The sequence below is a fragment of the Pelophylax lessonae genome, assembly GCF_965119305.1.
Source record: "Pelophylax lessonae genome assembly, chromosome: 8".
NCBI lineage: Eukaryota > Metazoa > Chordata > Amphibia > Anura > Ranidae > Pelophylax > Pelophylax lessonae.
In genome coordinates this window covers 142,772,667-142,798,804 of record NC_138775.1, presented here as the reverse complement: position 1 = coordinate 142,798,804, position 26,138 = coordinate 142,772,667, and the positions used below count along the sequence as shown (strand labels likewise).

General features: G+C 45.4%; 1 protein-coding gene across 1 annotated transcript in view; it reads left to right on the top strand.

The window, feature by feature from the left end:
- Positions 1–26,138, top strand: part of MYH9 (myosin heavy chain 9) — a 215,191-nt gene that overhangs the window by 34,128 nt on the left and 154,925 nt on the right. The window contains exons 2-3 of the mRNA XM_082266538.1: positions 4,190–4,542; positions 7,585–7,741. Coding sequence (XP_082122664.1) covers positions 4,210–4,542; positions 7,585–7,741 — 490 coding nt within the window. The 5' untranslated portion in view covers positions 4,190–4,209. The remainder of the gene's footprint in view (positions 1–4,189; positions 4,543–7,584; positions 7,742–26,138) is intronic.

The window sequence follows — 26,138 nt, the reverse complement described above, 5'->3', positions numbered from 1 at the left end:
CGTTTAGGAGATATTTACAGTGCATGCAGCCGATGACATCGGCGCATGCGCTCTGAAGGAATGGCCACCTGTGTGCCGTTCCTTCAGAGCCCAATGCCGTGAACGGCGGGAGTGATGTAATCTCGCCTCCGGCCAATCAGATGGCCGGAGGACGCAAACAAGCGGGCATCACTGCGAGGGCTTCGTTTTTAAGGTTAGTATTTGATAATGAGCTAATATGCGATGCATACTAGCTCATATTATGCCCTTGTCTTTACAGGTTGTGGTGTGTTTTTTTTGGGGAGGGTGGGGGGTTTACTTCCACTTTAAGTGAAACTTCACTCTTCCAATCAACATTGACTATTGATAATGCTGCTAGCATTAGTAAATGGATCAAAGTATATCATATTTACTTGTATTCCACTTCTTTTCTTTTTTTTTTTTTTTTCTCTCCATCAGTTTCTCATTACAAATGATGTCCTACATCCCAGGAGACTTCAGGAGTGGTTCTCAGCTAAACACACTCCTGCCTGCATACCTAAACTAAGAGCAGATGGATTCCAGGAATAAATGCTATGCAAATCCATTGCCATTACGATGGTCACGGCCAGGGTTGCTAGTGGGTGGTTTTTTGAAAGTGATTTCTCAACAAGCTTGCCTGCCTTAAAGATCTGGTCTGCAGGTCCCCCACCATAGGTTTCCTCTTCCTGGGTGGCTCTATTGCCTTGCATGGTCCAATAGAGGGGCCCTTGTGCACTCCCAGGAGAGACTTCAAGCACACTCTGGGCCATCATGCATCCGCATCAGAAATGCCTGGATGGGATATGTATGCACAGTGGTGCTTGAAATTGAGAGTTTGTCCAAAGGAGGGAGATCTGGGGGCTTTTCTCTGTAACAAAATGCTCATGAGAAAAAACCCATTCCAATGGTTCTGAGATGGGTGGTAGACGTGATCATCCGGTCTGTGCAGCCGTCCTACTGAGACTGAGCCCTCCTCGCTCGCTGTGGCCGACGGTAACGGCGGAGCTGGAAACAGCAAAGAAGCTCATAGTCCGTCAGTGGAAGCGAGGCTTGGTTCACCGTCGGATAGAGATGATGTCATGAAAGTGCGACGCTTTTCCGAGCATGTGTAATGCCGGGGGAAGGCAGCCGCGCTCCTTCACAGCAGAAAAAGAGGCAAAAGGGTCCATTTTCTCATGAGCACTTTGTTACAGATGTGAGTGCTTATTTTTATTAATAAATGTGTTTATAAAGTCTACATTTAGAGGCGCCTCTATTTTCTCTTTGGGCAACATCACTTGACTGGTGCTGTAGGGATTCTATTTATTCATGAATGACAGTTACTGGAAGTTTTAAAATTGCCACCTGGTTAAAACATGTGTTTAGCACAAAACCTTGCTCTTGGTGGTCATTCAAAAAAAAAAAAAATGGTCCATTATGTACACAGGTCTTTAATGTTGTTCAGTTCCTATGTGATGGAGGTCCTTTTTTGCACCTTCTTGAATACAAGTCTAAGGGCAGACTTGTTAAAAACTCTTCACTATGGGCTTATGTGGTTGATTTATCTGAGAAGCTGTTAAGGAAATCCTGTTAATATGAAGGCTGTCATTTCAAGCTACTTATTCTGAACATGCTAGTTATCTGACTGTCATGCTGGTACACGCATGGAGATCAGTTTTGCCTGCCTTTTATCATTAGGAAATTCCAGAAGAGCATCGTGCTTCTGTGTTTGGTGTGTTGTGGTTTACAAAAAAAAATGTGAAAAATTGAACAAAGTGTGGCTGGCTTATGATAACCAATGGATTGGAAATGCCGTCCTTGGTTTATTACAGGCATAGCATATATTAAGGTGCCTGCATGGCGATAAAGTACACCTGAATGGTATGCCATCTCCTGCAGATCACTGCTGCTAGTATGCGAGGAGCTGAAGAATGTTCAAAACCAAATGGAGGATGCAAGTGTAGGGTCATCTAACCATTCTAGACAGATAATGTAAGTGCTGCGATTGTGGGTTGATATAGGTCAGGCTTTTAAATTGGAGCCGAGTTAACTTTTTCCATCTACTAGTGGCAGGTGGAGAGTATAATCAGTGCTGTGCTGGCCAAATACTGGGTTCTGTGCACTGCAGTTTCCAGTTGAGGATCATTACAGGGGAATTCCAAAATACCCAGGAGTACATGGTAGGCAAGATGCTCAAACTGTCCTGATAGTTTTTTTTACCAGTATCTTCCAAAACAAGCACTAATTTTCTAACCCACGTTTTTTATAGATTGGTAATTAACCACTTAAGGGCCAGGCCTATTTCTGACACTTGTTTACAAGTCAAAATCCTGTATTTTTTGCTATAAAATTACTTGGAACCCCCCAAACATTCTAGAATTAGCATAGACTAGTTTCTAGTTATATAAACATTGGAATACAATGGAGATCAATGCAATACTTGGTCACACCGTATTTATGCAGCAGTCTTTACAAACATACTTTACTTTAATTTTTCTATATTGAGAAAAGTTCGCCGGGTAAATTTATACTGAACATGTCATGCTTCAAAATTGCGCACATTCGTGGAATGGCGACAAAACGTTAATCTCCATAGGCGACGCTTTAAAAACTTCCTACAAGTTTAGGGCTAGAATTATTGCTCTCGCTAATGATCGTGGCGATACCTCACGTGGGGTTTGAACACGTTCACTTCTGTGTGTAAGCTCAGAGGGACAGGGCGCTTTAACTCTTTTTTTTTTTTTTTTCCTATTACAAGAAATAGAAACATCCCTTTTAATAGAAATAAGCAGGACAGGTCTTTAATGTGAGATCTGGGATTAAAAAGACCCCAGATCTCACATCTACACTTAAAAAGGACTCCCCGCCCCCCCCTCTCTTTTTAGGCCGTTGGGAGGAGGTGAAGTATGACGGTCCCCCAAGGCCATCTTGCCCTCACTTGACTTCCTGGCCAGTACATCAGAGGACCGGATCTATTTATTTATTCCCCCCCCCCCCCCCCCGACTACTGACTGCTCTGGTAAGTGGGGAAAATGACCGGGAAGTGACGGGAGGGGGGTGGGCACCTCTCCCACTGCTCATGAAAGTGATCCTGTGATCTGCTGCTGGGGCCACTTTTATGCGAAAGAGGACCTCTGGGTTTATGGCAGCGATCTGCTGCCATTACACTAGTATTTAACATCAAAGTACCGACCTAAATACACGGTGGGCTGTTCGGAAGTGGGTTAAAGTACTAATGCCAGTGTGAATTTGATTAAAATCCTTCTTTAAAGCGCAACTGTCGTGCAGCAGCTCCTCCGACCTGCTGCTGACTTACTGATCGTCCTATTCACAATAGGATGTCTACTGATGTGGCAGCAAGTGAGTAGATGCCCGTTAACACGCGCTGCCACGATGGATCTGAAATGACAGGTGCTCTTTAAATGTAAGGACTTATTTTTGCTGAGAGTTCGTATCTTTAATATTTGCAAACAAAATGAAGGTTTCCTATTTGAAATAAGCTGTCAGGTTAGTAAAACAGTGATATCAGGACCAAGTCAGTCATGCAGTTTGTAGTGAACATAATGTGCAAAACCATTGGATAAAGCAATATTCTTGAACTTTGTTTTATCACAGTTACTGTGAAATTGTGTGAATGCATCAATGCAGTGCAAGTTATCTTAGCTTGCAGAGCTTGGATTCATTAAATGAGTTTACCAAAAATGTAAATATTTCAGACTATACAGCCTCATGCTGCATAACTAAGCTCCATTTCATGCTGAATATATTTATGTATCTTGAAAACTATATTTTTAGATTTTTTTTACTCCAAGCATTTTATTAAAATTGGATAAAAATCTGACTTATTAATTTTTTTTTTTTTTTTTTTTTTTTTTAAAAAAAATCATTGATTTTTATCCTCCCTGACTAATGCCAAGGAAGCTTAGTGGTGGTTGGGAGAGCGCTCAGTAGCAGATTCCATATTTCCCTCCAGTGTTGGCTTCAATTGGAAAGAGAGGCAGTTATTGAATTGGTCCCTTTACTGATAACCCTCTACTGGTAATTCTACACATCTTGATTGTCTACAGTTAGAAAAGACTAAGCATGCGAGTTCCATCAAAAATTTAAGATATACAAGAACTGTATTGACAATATATTTGCATTTGTGTTCACTGCAATAAAAATCTAAAGGTTCTAAATGTGTTTTTTTTTTTTTTTTTTTTTAATGCAGGTCCACTGTCCTGAAAAACCATGGCGCAAAAAGATGTAGAAAAGTATCTCTATGTGGATCGTAATTTAATAAACAATCCCTTGGCACAGGCAGATTGGGCAGCAAAAAAACAAGTATGGGTACCCTCAGAAAAGCATGGATTTGAAGCAGCCATTGTGAAGGAGGAGGCTGGAGATGAGGCGGTTGTTGAATTGGCGGAGAATGGAAAAAAGGTGAAGGTGAATAAAGATGACATCCAAAAGATGAACCCTCCAAAGTTCTCTAAAGTTGAAGACATGGCAGAGTTGACATGTTTAAATGAAGCATCCGTCCTTCACAATCTCAAGGAGAGATATTATTCTGGACTAATTTATGTAAGTATATATTCATCTGTTAATTTTTAAATATTTTCTATTCTATAGCTGAAAATTATCCATAAACTATGGACTTCAGTGAGGGACTAAATGATAGCTAAAAAATGTAATTTGGGATTGATCAAATTTCTGGCTTTTGATATCCTATATCTTTTGCTTCATCACTAAAATATATGCAGAATACAAACATGCAAGCAGAAGGGGGTAGGAAGGCTATATTGTAGCAGAGCAAACAAAATCTCTACCTGAAATATCTATAGGTCTTTCCAAAATACCTGTTTTGATACCCTGAAGACCATTACATACCTGTCTTGCAGATCCATATCAAATATGGCCCCAGAAGGGGATATACTTGAAACCCAGTGCAAGACCAGTATACAACCCTCGGAGGTTAAAGGACAAGGGTTGGTTAGTAATCCCAAGTCGATGTTCATGATAAAGTTCACCTAATTAAATGATTACACTGTTGGTGTCAGTCTCTCCAAGGGAGTTTCCCACCAATAGACATGATAAAACCGGAAAAGGCACCACTATCTAAGACCCACATTCACACCTGATCGTATTGGAATCACGGGAAGAAACTTGTGCTTTTTCCTGTAAATCCAGAATTGAAACAAAACGTGTGATGCGCTTGCAGTGCCATTATTTCAAGCAGAGCATTTCTGCCGTCATTGTTGTGCGACAAAGCACTCCACGCCAAACGCACCTGGCTCATTGCCAAAATTTGGTGCATGAACTGCTTGGGTGTGTTTGTGTGGCGGAAGCCCATTCAAAATGAATGGTGCCGCTTCAAAAACTTGCCACAAAAAAGTGATGCGACAGCGATTGTGTGGATGGGGGAATGGAGCCATTTTTCTTGTTCAACCCGCTGGTTAAAAGAAGAAAACAAATCTGTTGGCTGCTTCAGCTGGAGCTATATATGGCTTGCGTTTTGGCAGATTCCTGGAGAATTGGCAGAAATCCAACCAGTCGGCCCTACAAGCACCGCCCAATTTGACAGTTATTTACTACCAGTGCAAGTTTGCGTTGTGTGGGATGTTTTTTTTTTTTTTTCTCGCACTTTGTTTTTTAAAATTTTAGGTCAGAAAAGTTCCAATTGCTCAAGTTCATCAATGGTCACAGCAATCAGGACTATAGGGTTATATCCCCTCTCTGCAGGAGTAGGACTGGGCAGAAAAAAAAAACTTGGCTACGCCCATGGTCTGTCCTCATCTGGTAAATAACCCCCGGTCTGCTATAGCTATACCGTTTTTCTGTCTAGTCAGGAGTAAATACCTAGGCTCCCCACTGGGATCTTTTGGTCTTAGCAATTTTTGCTTTCCTCCTTCCATACATCTTTTTACTTATTTTTTTTCCCTTTCCTTCTGGAAGACTGAAAACCAACTGCTTGGCTTGGATAATCTAGATCCAGTGTTTCCCCAGTCTGGCCAACGAGCACATGCAGACCGCAGCTACACGCTTGGTCTGCCGTGACATAGCCTCAATGGACGGAGGCTGGCCTGCGAGTTAATCATCTCACAGGGTCGCATACGACCAGGCTCTGGTCCAAGTCGCAACACTGTGCCCCCCGGCCGACAGCCCCCACTTAGGTGGCGAGAGGCTCTGTCTGGAGCCATTCCCGCATCCGTGGAGAGGTTAGTACATTCCCTCCTTTCGGTGGGGTGGACGCGGATACCCTCATCCCATCCTAAATTCCTAAGTTGAGCTTTTAAATGTTCCCCAGAACAGGAGTCTGGTGGGGGTCACAGTGCAAAGGGTGCATCTGAGACCCCCCGGGTGTCTCCCCTCTGTAAAGCTCATGGGGTGATGCAAGTTCTGCCTTGACAGTATGGGGTGCAGTATCTGGGGTTTGCTGGGGGGCCCAGTGCAAAGGGCACAACAGATCCTGTGGCAGTCTGCCATCGTTTTGCAGCGTTCATGTTTGTGTAGTCTGCGACAGCACAGCAGCCATTTTCCTTTGGCTTTGCTCAGTCTGCGGCCGGTGGCCATGTTTGTGTAGTCTGTCAGAGCGGCCGTTTCCCTTGGTCCAGTGCGACTCTGGAGATGCCCAGACAGTGCCAGGGCCTCCGGCCTTCCTTTTCCCTCCCTGGATATATGGACTGGCACACATGGCGAGCTTGATAAAGGAAAAGGAATTGACTCAACCTGGAGTGCTGCCAATTCCTTTTCCTTCATCAAGTTTTCACGGAGGCGAGCCGGGGCATGCACCGGTGTGAGTCATCAGGCAATTACACCACCTTGAGCAGTAAGTCCTTGTCTTTTCACACATGGCGAGCTGCTGAGTCCGAACGGTGCTCCTCTGCATGGTAGTGGTGAAAAAAATTCTGCCACAGTCTAGGAAAGGGAAGGCTCCTCCATAAAAATGTGTTGGTTTCTGGGACTACAGATAGGTGAAATGGGGAATAGATCTTTCAAGTCTTCCCTGGGTGGTTCCAAGCAACCTTGTTCTGGTAAGCCTGGAGCTGGCTTTTCTGGACCCGCAGACAACTCATTCAGCATGAAAGTTTGCTCTCACCCATAACTGAGGTGGGGGGAGGGGGGTTACATCTTCACTGGGTTTCTGGCCTAATTATTCGGTAGTGTCCCAGTATGCAGATATCTGCAGTACTGTTTGGCTTGAATGGAGAATCTATCAATTTCTTTCACCTCCTTGGGCTTAAGAGAAGATCAAGCATTGTATGGCCAGCTTTACTTTAGTCGTCTGCAGTCCTAGTCGTCTGCAGTCCTAGTCGTCTGCAGTCCTAGTCGTCTGCAGTCCTAGTCGTCTGCAGTCCTAGTCGTCTGCAGTCCTAGTCGTCTGCAGTCCTAGTCGTCTGCAGTCCTAGTCGTCTGCAGTCCTAGTCGTCTGCAGTCCTAGTCGTCTGCAGTCCTAGTCGTCTGCAGTCCTAGTCAGTACACATGTGGGGTTACCTAATGGCTGTTCTACTGCTCTTAATTTGTTTTTCATTCGTATTTGCATCTCATGGTAATCATGAAAACACATAATCTGGGGGGATGTTTACTGGTCTTACAAATTTATTATTTATTTTTTTTTTTCTCTAGACTTATTCCGGTTTATTTTGCGTGGTAATAAACCCATACAGGAATTTGCCAATTTACTCTGAAGAAATCGTGGATATGTACAAAGGCAAAAAGAGACATGAAATGCCACCTCACATTTATGCAATCACAGATACTGCTTATCGAAGCATGATGCAAGGTATGTTTACAAAATTAAAATTAAATTTTCGGATTTCCAAACTGCTGTCTTTAGGAGATGTTTGAAGTGGAACAATTTTTATTCTGGTTTTTTGTTGGAGTGAGGGAAATGATTCCCCCTGAATGTTAACTGCTCTGTTCCCCCAAGTACTTCCTTGACCACCTGGGCTTTCTTACAATCTGAGGTTCTTGTATGCTACTTTGTAAAATCCACTAGGGTCTCATTTGCCTAGTTAGTGTAGCCCAGCACCTTTCCACCATATGCAGTCTTCTGTTGATCAGTAAATGAGTAGTCTGGTTAATAAGGAAAGTGCATTTCACAAAGGGTGGGGGGGCTACACATTATCCATGCAAGCACTGGTCTAAATTTTCTTTAGCACAGAAGCCTAGAAATTCAAGCTCATGGGGCAGTCTCCAAAAGAAGCATGCTTAGTATTTGAAGATGAGACAAGCTGCACAATTAACTGTGGACCCAAGCCTAACGTGAAGTGGTTTTAAAGGCAGAAGGGTTTTTTACCAGAATACGTTCTATGCATGAAGGTAAAAAACCTAGGTGCAGTTTCACCCCCCTTATACTTACCTGAGACTGATCCTAATCCAGCGATGTGCATGAGCAGCGTCTTTCACAGCCAGTGGGGCCGAGCAAAACTGTGAATAGGCAATATCCCTTCACAGGAGTAAATCTTGGGAGCATACCTGCTCGGATACCCCCATAGCAAAGAGGCTTGCTATTGGGGGCACTTAGCAGGGGGGAGGAGCAAGAGCCACCAGCAGGGAACCCAAAGAGGATCGGGGCTGCTCTGTGCAAAACCACAGAGCAGGTATGTATAACTTTTTTTTTTTTTTTTTTTTTTTCTTCTTAAAAAAACAAAAAAACCTTTTTTAATTTGGTGTGCTGAAGCACTACGTGTCAAACTTTTACTGTGCAAAATTCTTAGGCGGGTCTGGAAAAATGCTGTAAACTGGGAATGATTTCAGAAAAAGTGTTAATGGTTTATTTTTAGCAGTTAACATGGGACTATAAATGGACAGGAGAGATATCCAAATCCAATGTTTGGTGTGACCACCCTTTTGCCTTCAAAATGGCATAATATTCTTCAAAGTACGCTTGCGCACAGTTTTGAAGGGGGTAGGTTGTTCCAAACATCTCAGAACTAACCACAGATTGGATGTAGGCTGCCTCAAATCCTGGGGCTCCATGTAGATCCAGACATACTTTTTTTGAGATCGGGGCTCTGTAGGGGCCGAGCCATCACTTTCAGGACTCCTTGTTCTTTATGCGAAAGATAGTTCTTATGACCTTGGCTGTGTTTGGTCCCAAATTGATTTTGCAGCAGGAAAACCCCAATCGCATGCCTGCATGGATAAAAATCTGCCACTGTTGCCAGCAGACACTCATTGTAGCACTATCCAACCTTTCGGCAAACAATCTACCTCCTGCTACAGCCAAATATTCCAAAACGTGATTCAATCCAGAGCACCTGCTGCCATTTTTCTGCACGCCAGTTTGTTTTCTTGCACAGTTGAGTAGTTTAGCCTTATTTTCTCGTTGGAGAGATTGCTTTTTGGCTGTAATTCTGCCATGAAGACCACTTCCGGCCTGACTTCCCCAGACAGTAGATGGGTGTACCTAGATCCCACTGGATTTCACCAGTTTTGTGCTGCTTGCATTGCTGGACATCTTCCGAGGTCGAAGGGAATGTGTCTTGATCTGATGAATTGTTTCTTTGGGCCGACCACTTTACTGTCCTCAACTTTGGCTGTTTCTTTCTTTTGTGCTTCAAAAGGGCTTGAACAGGACATCTGAAACCCCAGTCTGCTTTGAAATTTTTTTTATTCACACTTGCCAAAATCGTTTGCGCAGTACTGTGATCTTTAGCCTCTGGGCAGCTTTGCCATCCTGTTGGTGCATGCTGCATAATGCGCATTGAAATGTATTTATTTTCCCCTCTGTTTAAATGTGACCGTTTAACAATATAGGAACACAATTGGGAAAAGGACTGAGCTTTGTCCGAAGCAGGTAGTGCAGGACATTGGTCACAAAATGGTATTTTGAGTATTGAAAATGGTTTACCAGACAGGAACTGAGGGAAAAATCTTCAACTGCCGTACGTGCAAAAATAAAAAGCTTACCGGTTGTAAAGTCAGTTTTTATCTTAATGCATTAACCCCCCTGGCGGTATTCCCGAGTGTGGCTTCCGTACCAGAAGCGGTAACCCCTGAGCCACACTCGGGATTACCCCAGAAGCACACTCACCTTTCCTGCAATCCCCCTGCCATCCTCCCGCAGTTCTCGCTCTCCCCGCTCTGTGCTTGGCACTTGCCTTCCGGTTCCCTTCCCTGCAAGCGTTCCAACGCAGTGGGGTGAAACAGGCGGCAATTTAAAAAATGTAAATACACTAAATGACATGATACAAAGTTGTGATCCTAATGGATTACACTGGATCAAGCAATTTCAGCACAGGATTGCACCTGGAGACTTTTCCAGTGCCCTGCCTGTACTTTTAGAGAACGACCATGGCGTGCAAAAAGCGTTTTTGTTTGCGCAAAAGCACTTTTGACGAACTGGAAAACCAGCGACAGCGAAACGGAATGACTTGAACTGAGCGATAACGATTCGTGGGGAAATTCTCAGGTAGGGAAAGTGACGACCGCAACGATTCTGACACAGCTTGTGGAATTTTGGTAAGGTATATCAAAAGATTCTTCAGAATTTCCAACAGAGCTATGTGCCAGAAAGGGACATCAGAATCGTCGCTGTCACTTTCCGTACCGGATGACAAATTTTTCCCACATATCGCTATCGCTCAGTTCTTCCGGTAACACTTTTTCGCTGTCGCTGTTTTCCAGTTCGTCTAAAAACGCTTTTGCGCAAAAAAGCTTTTTGGATGCCATGATCGGTCTCTATTTTCCAGGCACAAAGAACTGGAAAAGCACAGGCCAGGGCACTGGAAAAGTCACCAGGTGCAATCCTGTGGTGAAATGGCATGATAGTGTTATCCGTTGGGTTCACAACTTTGTATCATGTCATTTAGTGTATTTGCATTTTTGAAATTACCGCCGTTTCAACCCCCCTATTTCACAATGCTCCCAGGGAAGGGAACTGGAGGACAGTGGGGGATCACAGGGGAAGGTCAGTTTTTTTAAAATGTAAAACATTTCCATGCAAAACAATGTACAGCTTTTTAGCACAGAAATCCTGACATAATCAGACCGCCAGGGAGGTTAAGAAAAAAAACTTTTTTAAGCAGCAGCCCCCCCCCTAACACTAGAGGTCCTTCGCTGTCCAGCGATGTCCATGGGTGTCTCAGCCACCCTTGCCATTTAGAAGAGGGGGCGGGTCCGAGTCTGAACAAAAACGGGGAGCTGTTACTCTGCTCGTGTGCCACCAGAGCTTGCTGTGGGGGCACTGAACAGGAGGGAATGGCCAGGATCACAGAAGAGGGACATGAGAAGGCTTGGGGATGCTCTGCAAATCCACCAACAGAGCAGGGCAAGTAGAACATGTTGGTTACTGGAAAAAAAAAAAAAAAAAAAGGGACTCTACAATCGCTTTGCTATTCTAATGGAAGAATGTCTTTGTTGCGGTTTTACCTCACTTCGTGTCTGGTGAAACCATTGCCCCCTATATTTGTAAATCTGGGGAAATCTCTTAACATAGCAATAAAAAACCTAGCCAGTGTTCTAATTTTTACCCATTCTTTAGAAAACTGAATTTTTGCTAGCTACTGAGAAATCTGCCAGGCAGTGTTAATTTTGGCAGCAAATTTCAATTTAGTTTTAGTCTTAGTCTTAGGACTATAATGGCATTTTAGTTTTAGTCCCATTTTAGTCTTCAAGTGTTTTTAGTTTTAGTCGTATTTAGTCGACTAAAACTCCAGTACATTTTAGTCGACTAAAACATCTTACATTTTATATTTTAGTCGACTAAAACTCAAACTCCAGTACATTTTAGTCGACTAGAACCCATTTTAGTCATCTATAATCGAATGGGTGTAGTTCAATTGTAATTTGTAATGCATTATTTAAGCATTTCTCTACAATTTCCAAACTCATTATATACTACTGCTGGTCCTGGAGTGAAAAATCGAATGTTATTATTTATGATATTAAGCTTTGAGCATGCACCAGTATTAATTTTTGGCAGCGAATTTCGATTTAGTTTTAGTTGTAGTCTTTTGACTAAAATGCCATTTTAGTTTTAGTTGTATTTTAGTCGTCTGAATTGTTTTAGTCATATTTTAGTCGACTAAAATTGTGTTAATTTAGTCGCCGAAAACGTTTTAGTCGGTTTTATTAGACGAAATTAACACTGCTGCCAGGAAGTGCAGTTTCATCAGTCTACATGTCCATAGAATGTATTGGAAAGTAGTGCACAAAGTCGATGTTTGTGGCTTTAGAAAAATATATTTTAAATCTGAACTCTTGAGCACAGAATAGTTTACTAGAGAAGTATGGGGTTTAAAAAATATTAGGTGGATGCAACATCGATTTGATACTGCATCTGTCTCCTGCCGCTTTGAAGACTAAAGCTGCCTACACACGATACAATTTTATACAATTCTCTTGTACAACTTTCCTTTATATTTACTAAAACTGTATAATATGGGGTCAAACCTGAACGCTTGTAAATTGTATGCAAACAGGCAGGCTCTTGCACTACATTGTTGAACGTAATTCTAAAGGAAACTGAACAAAAAAAATTGTGTCCAGGAAAAAGTGGTTACATAATTAGTGAGGCTGAAAAAAAAACATCATTCCATCCTATGATGTGTGTTTGCTGCTAACCCAGGGCTTGACAAATTTTCCTGAAATCTAGGAGACAGCTAAAGTTAGGAGCCAGTTTTTTTTTTTTTTTTTTTTTTTTTTTAAACTAACAACCAAGCTTTATTTAATAAAACGGATACTAAATTTACACATAAATACGACTAGAACCCCACTCTCCTCCTATAGTGCAATTGGATGAAAACAGACTGTCTCTTTCCATCCGATGCCATCTGATCCGATCCACGGGATGGATAGAAAATAGTCTGCTTTTGGCGGACAGGATGAGATGGCGGCAGATTACTGCTCCATAGAGGAGAATGAAGGGTCCGATCAGGTCTGCCTGAAAAACTGACAGGCGGACCTGATCAGACAGCCCGTGTGAAAGGGGCCTTCGGCTGTGGCATGGCGATGAGGAAAAAAAAGATAGATGGATAGATATAATTTTTTTTTTTTTTTTTTTACATTTAAAAAAAATTAAATTAATAACCACACTCCCTGTCCAAAGTAACAAACTGGAGGGGGGGGAGATGGTAATGCATTGAGAACAATGTCATTACCATCTCCCTGTCCAGTTATGCCTCGTTTCCACTGAGCGGTTCGGGTCGGTTCGGTATGCTAATTTGAGTGTTTCCATTATGAAAGTGGCCCATACAACCAAACCGCACCATTCCTGGTCCTGCTTCAGATGTAGGGCCATAGGAAATGGTACGGTTAGGGCTGAGCGATTGTTTCCTGTCCGCCAATCACTGGAATCTTATCAATGCTCACGTCAAATGAGAGAGCAAAGCAAACGCCTCATTTGGTGTAAACCCCGCATGGTCCCTGGTGGCCCGACTTGCAGTGGAAACGCTCACCTGAATAGACCGGTCCATTCTAACCCTTCCAAACTACCAACCTGAACCGTTCCGCTCAGTGGAAACGAGGCATTAGTTACCTTTCCAATGCAATGGTAACAGTCATTACAACAGTCATTACTCCCGGCCACCACAAGAGGGCGCCAGTTCCCCATTGGAAGCCTCTCATCTCAAGTAGGCCGAAAAGCCGAGGCCTCAATTTTCGGACGGCGCGGAAGTCCGTGCACGGAAGTCCGTGCAAAAATGACAGGACACCTTTCTGCAGGGCACCCCAGGCGCCAGGTCGCTAATTCTAGTCGCAAATGCGACCTGGCGCCCTGGTTTTGTCGAGCCCTGTGCTAACCGAAACCTGTATACCCCTGTATGTTGTGGTCTTTAAGGTGACTGTCTAATAATTTTTTTGGAACTATCGATGCTCCCTACTGATACGACTGCTTGTGGAAGAGATCCGCATCCCCACTGCTGACAGTGAAGAACCCCTTACATTTTAAGGTTAAACTGTTTTTCCTCTAGTTTTAGTGATTGGCCACGTGTCTTATTGTATTCCCTTTCTCTGAAGAGTTTGTTCCTTATGCTAGGGTCACCAGTACAGTATTTGTACATTGATATCCTATCCCCTCAAGTGTCTCTTCTCCAGAGAGAATAATAATGCTTGTCTTTCCTCATAGCTTAGATCCTCCATTCCCCTAATTGTTTCTGTTGCCCTTCTCTGTACTCTCTCTCCAGTACCAGCACATCCTTCCTGAGGACCGGTGCCCAGAACTGGACAGCATACTCCAGATGTGGCAGGACCAGAGTCTTGTAGAGTGGGAGAATAATCTTTATTTCTGGAGTGAATCCCCTTCAATACATGCCAGTGTTTTATTGGCTTTGCTTGTAGCAGCTTGGCATTGCATGCCACTGCCAAGCCTGTTGTCCACTAGGGTCCCCAGATCCTTTTCCATCTTTGATTCAACCAGAGGTCCCCCCCCCCCCCCCCTAGCAAGTAGCTTGTGTTCTTGTTTCTGATGCCCAAGTGCATTACCTTACATTTTTCAACATTAAACCTCATCTGCCATGTAGTTGCCCACCCCATTTTTTTTGTTTAGGTCCACTTGTACGGTTTACACATCCTGTATAGATACTATTGCCCTACTTAGTTTAGTATCATCTGCAAACGCCAAGATTGTGCTAGATATCCCCACCTCTAGATCATTTATGAATAAATTTAACAGGATTGGTCCCAGGACAGATCCTTGGGGGACCCTATCCACACCTGCCATTGGTTCCCACTGCTGTCAGCCAGCCAATAAATGGAGAAAAGGGGCAGGGCTTGGCCTGCAGCTCCTTGTCTGAATGGATAGAGGGAGCTGTGGCTCTACTCAGGTGCCCCCACAGCAAGCTGCTTGCTGTGGGGACACAACAGAAGGATTGACGAGGGACCCGAGAAGGAGGATCTGAGCTACATGCAAGTTTTACATTCTTGTATTTACTATAAAAAACGACTTTAGTATTCCTTTTAAGAACGGAGATTGGACTGCTGATGACTCAGTTCTCAGTCTTCACTGAGCAGAATGCCGATTACTGTCAGTTTCAGATGGAAGAATGCTGGTTTCATATTGGTTTGTTTTTTAGAGACTAAACATGTGGACAGATACAACAGAGTTGCACAAAATGTATGACAGTGGAAATCGCATTACTTTCAACTGTGGATGTTAACATCCGTGCAACTTGGCAACGGCCCATTATGGAATATGTACTATTTTAGTGCGATTTTAGATTTTCTAAACTAAGAACTATAGGCAAAACTTTTTTCTCTTACGTCCTCCGACAGTCGCCGCCCCTTCATATTCATCACCAATGGGTTATGTCCTCTTATCCGTAGGAGTAGCTAGGCAATAGAATATGTTAGTACAAAGACTTTTAACATATCCCACCCCCAGGGGGTGGTCCCCTCAGTACATAACCCTCCACTTCCTGTATCCAACTCAGTTTCATTTGTCTAGCTGTCAGGAGTGGCTGGATGTTTCTGTGCTGGGACACCTTGTCTCAGCTCTTTCCTTTCTTTGGATTTTATTTGAGTTTTTTCTCTCTTTCTTGTTAGCTGTTATTTTTATCAGCGTTAGTTAGTTCTTCGGAAGAAGAGGATCATGCGGGCTGCGTCTCGGGCTGACCCCCCTGGTCGCAGGTTGTGGGTCAGTGGTTTCTCAGCCCGCCATCGAGCGTTCAGTCAGGTATCGCTCCTGAGTTATCTGAACGACCCATCCCTGTTCCGTGCAGGGATGCCAGGTGAGGTGGCTACCTCACCGGACGCTGTGCGGTTTCTCAACCCACCTTCTGATGCGTCCTAGATGCGACTCTCCCTGCCTTATGTTCAGCGGTTTGTTCGCCTGTGCGGGTTCCCCACGCCATGTAAGAGGTAAGTGTATGTATGTGGGGACCTGTCTGTCTGGGGGGTGTCAGTCTGGGACTGTGTTACCTTACCCTGTGTTCACAATGTTACTGTCTCCCTATCCCTCGTATTGCATGCTGTGGGCTGCAGGAGGGGGGGTTGTGCTGCACTCTGTGTCAGTTTGTATGTGAACGGCTGTGTGCTGTGGGGCTTGAGTTTCTCATGCTTGGGGCACATTACAGCGCCGCTGCAGCGGTTTAACATGTTTATTCCTTTTGCTGGGCAATTGGTGTGTTTTTATACTTCACCCTCATGGGGTGTGGGAGCGGCGGTTTCGGCGCCAAACGGCGCCATTTTGGCTGCGATCGCTCCGGCCGCATGTTTTACATGCATGGCGGCCATTTTCTTGTAGCCTCCATAGGCTTTAATAGAGCGCCCTGTATACCAGCACTTTCCTTTCCTTCAGAAGCACCGCAGGCAGCAGCAGCGATCTCCAGGTTCATTTCCCTCTATTCCCTGTGTCCTGCCTTGGTTCATTGTCCCTGTGGGGGTCCCTTGTGTGGGGGGTTTTTGTGTGAAGTGGGCTACGATCGCAGCGCTCTCTTAAAGGGGCGGTCACCCATTTATTTTTCTGCTACAGGGGCATGGATTCTCAGGAAAACAAATTTCCTACAGCCTTAGTGGGAAGCCAGGGGTCTGCACTTTCCCCCCCCGGGGGGGATTTGGCTGCGATGGTGGCTAGCCTTGCGACTCAGGTGCAAAAGCTGGTGGCTGCTCAATCCACAAAAAGGCCCAGGGTGTCAATTTCCTCTGATTCAGAGGGTGATGGTGCTGGGGCTGCTGTGGCTGGGGTCTCCTTATCGGGGTCCCGTTCCTCCCTGGACCTTATCGGGTCAGAGATGGAGGCTGAGGTGGAGGGGGTTGATAATTCTCCCCCTGGCTCGTCTGAAGAGCTTGCACTCATGGATGAATTGGTTGCTTCTATCAAGCAAACACTGCGGTTAGAGGAGGAATCATGTCCTCCAGCTGCCTTAGCGGCTTATGGAACGCAGAAAAGGCGCAAAGCGTCGCAGGTGTACCCCTGCACTGATGATTTCCAAAACGCTGTGAAAGAACAGTGGCGTAATATACGCAAACCATTTGCTGTACCTAGTAGGTTTAAGCTACGCTATCCCTTTACGCCTGCTACTGATGAGCGCTGGTGTATTCCACCGCCGGTGGATCATGCGATAGCGGTTTTGAACAAATCCACTGCGATTCCGGCTGAAGACACCCCGGTGTTCCGGGATGCCACGGACAAGAGAATGGAATCTCTTGCCCGTCACACCTATTCTATTATGGGTTCTATGTTAAAAGCCTTATTTGCTTCTCTTATGGCGGCCCAGGCGGTCGCGAGCTGGACGCAGGTGCTTAGGCGGGTCCTGGTGGCTGATTCTGCCCCCCAGGCGACCTTGGATATGGTGGATCGAATCCACCAGGGTGTCATGTATTTGTGCGATGCGGACCTGGATATGGTTCCGTTGGCTGCACGTGTACACAGTGTGGCGGTGTTAAATCGCCGCCTGGTTTGGTTGAAGTGTTGGTCTGTGGATCAATCTTCCCGTAAGACTTTGGCCAATCTGCCTTATGATGGTTCTCGCCTTTTTGGCGAATCCTTAGATGCACTGATTAAGGGAGTCACGGGTGGCAAGAGCACGCTCTTGCCTCAATCCCACAAGCCCAAGGCGGCTCCTGGTAAGAAGCATGCTTCCTTTCGACCCCATCAGGGGTCCTTTCGTGCCTTTCGGTCACACTATAGGGGCAAGCCGTCAAAGGGTCAAGGCTCCCACAAGAAGCCGTGGGCAGGTAAGCAAAAGTCCGGCCAATCCGGTTCTGCGGCCCACAACAGTGCGGCCTGAAGGGGCGCCCTCACCCGAGTCTGGGGTGGGGGGACGCTTGCTCGGTTTCTCTCGGCCATGGCTGTCCCGGGTTCGGGACAGGTGGGTTCAGGAAATCGTTCGCTCTGGCTACAAGATCGAGTTTCTCTCTCGGCCGAAGAGCAGATTTTTTCACTCAAATCTTTTGTTGTCCCCGGAGCGTTTGCGGGACCTGCGCCTAGCGGTGCAGGACCTGACGGCTCAGGGAGTGGTAGTCCCGGTGCCTCATCGGGACAGATTTCGGGGGTTCTATTCCAATCTGTTCACCATGCCCAGAAAAGAGGGCAAGGTACGTCCGATTCTGGACTTGAAGGCGCTAAACCGCTTTGTGCGGGTGCGCAAGTTCCGCATGGAATCCCTGCGATCGGTGGTGGCTGCCCTGGTTCCGGGGGAATTCATGGCTTCCATCGACTTGAAGGATGCGTATCTTCACATCCCCATCTTCGAGGGTCACCGGAGGTACCTTCGATTCGCCATAGCGGAGGATCATTACCAATTTGTGGCTTTGCCTTTCGGTCTCGCCTCGGCTCCGAGGGTGTTCACCAAAGTGCTGGCTCCGGTTCTGGCCTTGTTAAGAGCCCAGGGCATATCGGTCCTGGGATATCTGGACGATATTCTGGTTCGGTCTGCGACCAACCAAGGTCTGGTGAAGGATCTGTCCGTCACGTTACAGACTCTGCAAGAGTTTGGTTGGACGATCAATTTCCCAAAATCAACATTGTGCCCGTCGGTCCGCCTCCCATACCTGGGAATGATTCTGGACTCTGTCCAGGCGAAGGTCTTCCTACCGGACGACAAACTCAGGGGTCTTCAGGAGGGTGTCAGGTCCCTCAGGGACAATCAGTTCTCGTCCGTTCGGACGTGCATGCGGTGTCTGGGATTGATGGTCTCTGCTTTCGAGGCGATTCCCTTCGCCCAGTCTCACACTCGGGGTCTCCAAGCGGAGATATTGTCCAAGTGGGACGGGCGACCGCACTCTCTGGATCTTCAGGTATCCTTGAGTTCTCAGACCAGAAGGGATCTTCTGTGGTGGCTTCGGTCCCCCTCAGTGTCGGGGGGCAAGTCTTTTCGTCCCTTTTCATGGACGGTGATCACCACGGACGCCAGCCTGTCGGGCTGGGGTGGTGTTCTGGGCGTTCTGTCCGCCCAGGGTGTTTGGTCGACGGAGGAGTCTTCCCTTCCGATCAACATTCTGGAACTGCGAGCGATACTCCTCTGTCTTCGCCGTTGGACGGACAGTCTTCACGGCTGTCCGGTCAGGGTGCAGACGGACAATGCCACGGCGGTGGCTTACATCAATCACCAAGGGGGCACCAGGAGTGCCCAGGCGGCTCGAGAAGTGGCCGCGATTCTGTCTTGGGCCGAGACGCATGTCCCGGCGATATCAGCAGTTCACATTCCGGGGGTGGAGAATTGGCAGGCGGATTATCTGAGCCGCCAGACCCTGGACCAGGGGGAATGGTCCCTTCACCCGGATGTCTTTCAGATGTTGTGCGCGAAGTGGGGTCTCCCGGAGGTAGACCTGTTCGCGTCTCGTCTGAACAACAAAGTTCCACGGTTCGTGGCAAGGACGTGCGATCCTCGGGCAGACGCGTCGGACGCGTTGGTTGCCCCGTGGCATCAGTACCGACTGATGTATGCGTTTCCACCGATTCAATTGCTGTCCAGGTTCCTTCGCAGGTTGCACTCGGAACCAACTGCGGTGATTCTTGTGGCACCGGACTGGCCTCGCCGGTCCTGGTACGCAGACCTCGTAAACCTGGCAATCGACGTCCCATGGCGTCTGCCTCTTCGAGAAGATCTTCTGTCGCAAGGACCGATCTTCCATCCTGCTTTACAGTCGCTGGCTTTGACGGCCTGGCTGTTGAAACCGAGGTCCTGAAGAACAGGGGTCTTTCCCCTGAGGTCATTCACACCTTGATCAATGCGAGGAAGTCTTCCTCGGGGAAGGTTTACTACCGTACTTGGAAGGCGTATTTTGCCTGGTGCGAATCCAGGGGTTTTGCTCCTACCACTTATTCAGTGTCTAGGGTGTTGTCCTTCCTTCAGACGGGTGTTGAACAGCGTTTGGCGCTGGCTACGATCAAGGGTCAGGTGTCCGCTTTGGCCGTTCTGTTTCAACGTCCTGTGGCATCTAACGCTTTGGTTAGCACTTTTGTGCAGGGGGTACGTCATCTGATCCCTCCTAGGAGGGACCCTCTTCCCCCTTGGGACTTGAATCTAGTCCTGTCTGTATTGCAGCGTGCTCCTTTTGAAAGGATCAGGGAGATCTCGCTGTCTTTGTTATCCAAGAAGGTCGCCTTTTTGGTGGCTATTACCTCGGCTCGTCGAGTGTCGGAGCTGGCAGCCTTGTCCTGCAAATCTCCGTATCTGGTTGTGCATTTGGACAAGGTGGTCTTGCGACCTAACCCTTCTTTTCTTCCAAAAAGGGTTTCGGACTTTCATCTCAATGAGGACATTGTCCTACCTTCGCTCTGCGCGAAGCCTAAGCATCCGACGGAGGTGCTGCTTCACTCCTTGGATGTTGTCCGGGCGATTAGAGTCTACTTAAAATCGACTGAGTCTTTTCGCAAGTCGGATGCCTTGTTTGTTCTTCCGGAAGGTCCTCGGAAGGGCATGGCGGCGTCGGCTTCTACCATCGCCAAATGGATCAGACAGACCATTGAACAGGCCTATGCTTTGAAGGGGAAAGTTCCCCCTGTACCTGTGAAGGCGCACTCTACCAGATCTCTGAGTACGTCTTGGGCCTGTTGTCATGGGGCCTCTGTGGCCCAGGTGTGTAAGGCGGCGACTTGGTCGACCGTTCACACTTTCACAAAATTCTACAGAGTAGATGTTCAGGCATCGGCTGATGCTTCCTTTGGCCGCAAGGTTCTTAGTGCGGCAGTTCCCTAGAACCCTTGTTGCGGGTTCTCTGACTGTTTGGGACATTTGTTTTTCCCTGGGTTTTTCTTGCTCCTGTTGAGCGAGTGTTTTGTTCTCATGCCCAACTGGTTTCCTTCCTTTGGTGAGGTTCCTTTCTCTGATGGGGAGACGGCGTTGCCTTGGGCGCGGCTGCGTTCTTCCCACCCCTCATGTTTACACTGCTTTGGGACATCCCATTGGTGATGAATATGAAGGGGCGGCGACTGTCGGAGGACGTAAGAGAAAACGGAATTTTTGTAAAATCTTACCTGTAAAATTCCTTTCTCTGAGTCCTCCGACAGTCGCCGCCCCCGCCCCTCTTTTGGGGTTTTGATATACTCTCTACTGCTATTCCACTGAAACTGAGTTGGATACAGGAAGTGGAGGGTTATGTACTGAGGGGACCACCCCCTGGGGGTGGGATATGTTAAAAGTCTTTGTACTAACATATTCTATTGCCTAGCTACTCCTACGGATAAGAGGACATAACCCATTGGTGATGAATATGAAGGGGCGGCGACTGTCGGAGGACTCAGAGAAAGGAATTTTACAGGTAAGATTTTACAAAAATTCCGTTTTTTTTCTCCCATGTTTGATAGAGTAAGGGAGGGTTTTTTGTCAGATTTTTTTTTTTCTCCGCAGTTTCTGCCCCATTGTGGAGATTTCCCTCTACTTTCTGTCCCATGGCCAAACAGGAAGTGAGAGGAAATTAAGGGAGTTCCTTGGGGACCCCCAGTTTACCAGAACTAGTGTCCCCATTGGATTGCCCCTATCACTTTTCTGGGGACAATCCAAATTTGGGGATTTTTTTACTTTGAGCTTTTAATGATAATGGTAAACAGGACAAATAGAGGGAGAATCTCCCCAACGGGAGCACAGACAGCAAAAAAAAAACTGACCAATGTTCTAATCGGTCTCCACTCCAAAACAAAAAAAAATTTGCGTTTTTTATTTGTTATACTTTAACCACTTCAGCTCTGGAAGGTTTTACCCCCTTAATGACCAAGCCATTTTTTGCGATTTGGCACTGCTTTACTTTAACTGACAATTGCGCATGTGACGCTGTACCCAAATACAATTGATGTTTTTTTTTTTTTCTCACAAATAGAGCTTTCTTTTGGTGGTATTTGATCGCCTCTGCAGTTTTTAGATTTTGCGCTATAAACAAAAAAGAGCGACCGTTTTGGAAAACTATTTTTTCATTTCTGCTATAAAACATTCCCAATAAAAAAAATTTTTAAAAATCTATTTTTTTTCCAGTTTAACCGCTTCCATACAGAGCAGTTAGACCCCCTTCCTGCCCAGACCAATTTTCAGCTTTCAGCACTCTCACACTTTGAATGACAATTGCTCAGTCATGCTACACTGTAACCAAACAAAATTTTTATCATTTTTTTTCACACAAATGGAGCTTTCTTTTGGTGGTATTTGATCACAACTGGGTTTTTTTTTTTTTTCGTGATATAACAAAGAGCAAAAATTTTGCAAAAAAAATTAATTTTTCTTCATACATTTGTGCCAAAATTTATACTGCTACATATCTCTGGTAAACTTAATCCAAATTAGTGGATATTTAGTCTGTGTGAAAGTTATTGAGTCTAGAAGCTATGGTACCAATTACTGAAAATTGATCACACCAGATGTACTGATGGCCTATCTCCTTTCTTGAGGCCCTGAAATGTCAGGACAGTACAAATACCCCCCAAATGACCCCTTTTTGTAAAGTAGACAGTCCAAGGTATTTAGTAAGAGGCATGGTGAGTTTTTTGAAGTTATAATTTTTTCCCACAATTCTTGGGAAAATGAAGAAAAATTTTTTTTTTTGTCTTTTCCCAAAACGTTGTCAATTTAGAAGCTTTTTCTAACACATAGCATGTACACAGCAAAAATGACACCCCAAAATTCATTCTGCTACTCCTGAGTATGGTGATACCACATGAGTGAGACTTTTACACAGCCTGGCCACAAAAAGAGACTCCACGTCCAAGTAGCACCATAAGGCGTTTTAGGAGCATAAATACACATAAAACTTTCTTACTACCTATCACACTTTTCAAGGCCCTAGAGCACCAATACAATGGAAAAGTCCACAAAATGACTCCATTTTGGAAAGCAAACACTCCAACGTATATTCTATGAGGCATTATGGGTCCTTTAACCACTTGCCGACCGCCGCACGCCGATCTACGTCGGCGGTCAGCCCCTCACAGGCAAAGTGACGTAGGGCTACGTCACTAGCTTGTGAGGGTCGGAGGCGCGCTCCCGCGTGGTCACAGACCCCCGCCCCGCGCGTGTGACCGGCGGACCCGATGTCCGCCGGCCACTCTGCGAAAGGCGGGGGAGAGGGAGAAAGTCAGGCAGCTTGTGTAAACAAGCTGCCTGTCATTCTCCCCTCTGTATGAGAGCTGATCATATGGATCTACTATGTAGATCCGTTGATCACTCTGCATACAGCTGAAGCCACAGCCAATCACAGTTAGAATCACGCCCCTAGGGACACACACAGCCCCTCCCTCTCAAATAAAGTTAACCCCTTCACTACCAGTGTATTTTTACAGTAACAGTGCATATATATAGCACTGATTACTGTAGAAATGTCACTGGTAACCCCAAAAGTGTCAAATGTCAGTCAAGGGTCCGATCTGTCCGCCGCAATGTCGCAGTACCGCAAAAAAATCGCAGATCGCCGCCATTACGCGTAAAAAAAAACCAACAAAAATGACAAATCTTTCCCTTAGTCAGTAAACGCAATAACTTTTGCGCAAACCAATCAAAATACGCTTTTTGCGATTTTTTTTTTTTTTTTTTTTTTTTTTTTTTTTTTTTTTTACCAAACATAGGTAGCATAAAACAAATTGGCCGAAAATGTTAAAAAATTTTGATTTTTACATTTTTTTTGGGGGGGAATTTCATATAAAAAAAGGGAAAAATATTGCTATTTTTTGCAAAATTGACGCTTTTTTTTGTTTATAGCGCGTGATCAAAAAATCGCACAGGTGATCAAATACCGCCAAAAGAAAGCGCTGTTTGTGGGAAAAAGATGCCAAATTCGTTTAGGTACAGCGTTGCATGACCGCGCAATTGTCCGTTAAAGTCACGCAGTGCCGAATCGCAAAATACCCCCTGGTCGTTTAGCAGTCAAATCCTCCGGGGCTTAAGTGGTTAAACATGTCATTTTTTTTTTCCACAAGTTTTTGGAAAATGTGGGAAAAAATAAAATTTTTTTTTTTTTTTTTACACAAAGTTGTCAATTTATAGGATATTCCTAACACATAGCATGTACATAGCAAAAATGACACCCCAAAATACATTCTGCCACTCCTCCTGAGTATGGCAATACCACATGTGTGAGACTTTTTCACAGCCTAGCCATATAGAGGGGCCCAACATCCAAGGAGCATCATCATGCATCCTAGCCACTTGCCTAGGCCTATTTTTGACATTTGGTGTTTACAAGCTAAAATCAGTAGTTTTTGCTAGAAAACTACTTGGAACCCCAAAACATTATATATATATATATATATATATATATATATATATATATATATATATATATATATATATATATATATATATATATTTTTAGCAAAGACCCTAGAGAATATAATGGAGATTATTGCAATATTTTTTATCACACCGTATTTGCGCAGCGGTCTTCCAAACGCAATTTTTTGGGAAAAAATTCACTTTTTTGAATTTAAAAATAAGAAACCAGTAAAGTTAGCCCAATTTTTCTCCATAATGTGAAAGATAATGTTACGCCGAGTAAATAGATACCCAACATGTCATGCTTCAAAATTGCGCACGCTCACAGAATGGTGACAAACTTTGGTACTTAAAAATCCCCATAGGCGACATTTTAAAAATTTCCACAGGTTGCTATCTTAAAGTTACAGAGGAGGTCTAGGGCTCAAATTATTGCTCTTGCTCTAACGATCGCGACGATACCTCACATGTGTAGTTTGAACACTGTTTACATATGTGGGCGGGGTTTCCGTATGCATTCGCTTCTGCGCGCGAGCTCACGGGGACAGGGCGCTTTAATGTTTTTGTTTTTTTTTACTACTTATTTTATTTATTTTTTTATTTTTACACTGTTTTTTTAAAAAAAAAAAAAAAATTGATCATTTTTATTTCTATTACAAGAAATGTAAACATTACTTGTAATAGAAAAAGGCACGACAGGACCTCTTTTTTGTGAGATCTGGGGTCAAAAATTCTTCAGATCTCACAAGTACACTAAAAGATAGAAAAAAAATAAAAATAAATAAAATTGAAAAAAAAAAGGGACCTTTTAAACTGGTTGCTAGGCAACGATGTTTGCCGTAGCTCCGGTCCTCCAAGACCATAGAGTTGAGTGAGGGCAAGCTTGCCCTCACTTGACATCCTGTCTGTGAGGATCCGGGACCGGATCGTTTTCCCCGCTGCCGGCGTTTCCGGTAAGCGGGGAAAAGGACCAGAATGCGGCGGGAGGGGGGGGGGGCACCTCTTTCGCCACCCCGGAAGGGTGATCCGGTGGCGATCTGCCGCTGGAACCACCCTTATCGGAAAGCCAACCGTCCACCGTTTAAAAAAATACCAGGGTTATGGCAGCTATCTGCTGCCATAACACCGGTATTTAGGTTTAAACGGAGGACGTATATAAACCTTTTTGGACTTGGACATGGTGGCTGTATGAAGGGTGACAGGTACTCGGGTACTTTGCTGGGAAGGTGACAGATACTCTGGTACTGATGAGCAAGTGGCAGGTACTAGAGTACTCCGATAGGCAGGTGACAGGTACTCGGGTACTCTTATGGGCAGGTGACAGGCAGGTGATGGGTACTGATGAGTAGTACTGATACTGATAGGTGATACTGATACTGTACTGATGGGTACGGATCAGTACTGATACTGATGGGTACTGATGAGCAGGTGGCAAGTACTCGGGTACTCTGATGGGTAGGTGGAAGGTACTCGGGTACTCTGATGGGTAGGTGGAAGGTACTCGGGTACTCTGATGGGTAGGTGGAAGGTACTCGGGTACTCTGATGGGTAGGTGACAGGTACTCGGGTACTCTGATGGGTAGGTGACAGGTACTCGGGTACTCTGATGGGTAGGTGACAGGTACTCGGGTACTCTGATGGGTAGGTGACAGGTACTCGGGTACTCTGATGGGTAGGTGACAGGTACTCGGGTACTCTGATGGGTAGGTGACAGGTACTCGGGTACTCTGATGGGTAGGTGACAGGTACTCGGGTACTCTGATGGGTAGGTGACAGGTACTCGGGTACTCTGATGGGTAGGTGACAGGTACTCGGGTACTCTGATGGGTAGGTGACAGGTACTCGGGTACTCTGATGGGTAGGTGACAGGTACTCGGGTACTCTGATGGGTAGGTGACAGGTACTCGGGTACTCTGATGGGTAGGTGACAGGTACTCGGGTACTCTGATGGGTAGGTGACAGGTACTCGGGTACTCTGATGGGTAGGTGACAGGTACTCGGGTACTCTGATGGGTAGGTGACAGGTACTCGGGTACTCTGATGGGTAGGTGACAGGTACTCCGGTGACGGGTACTCAGAGTACCTGAGTACCTGTCATGA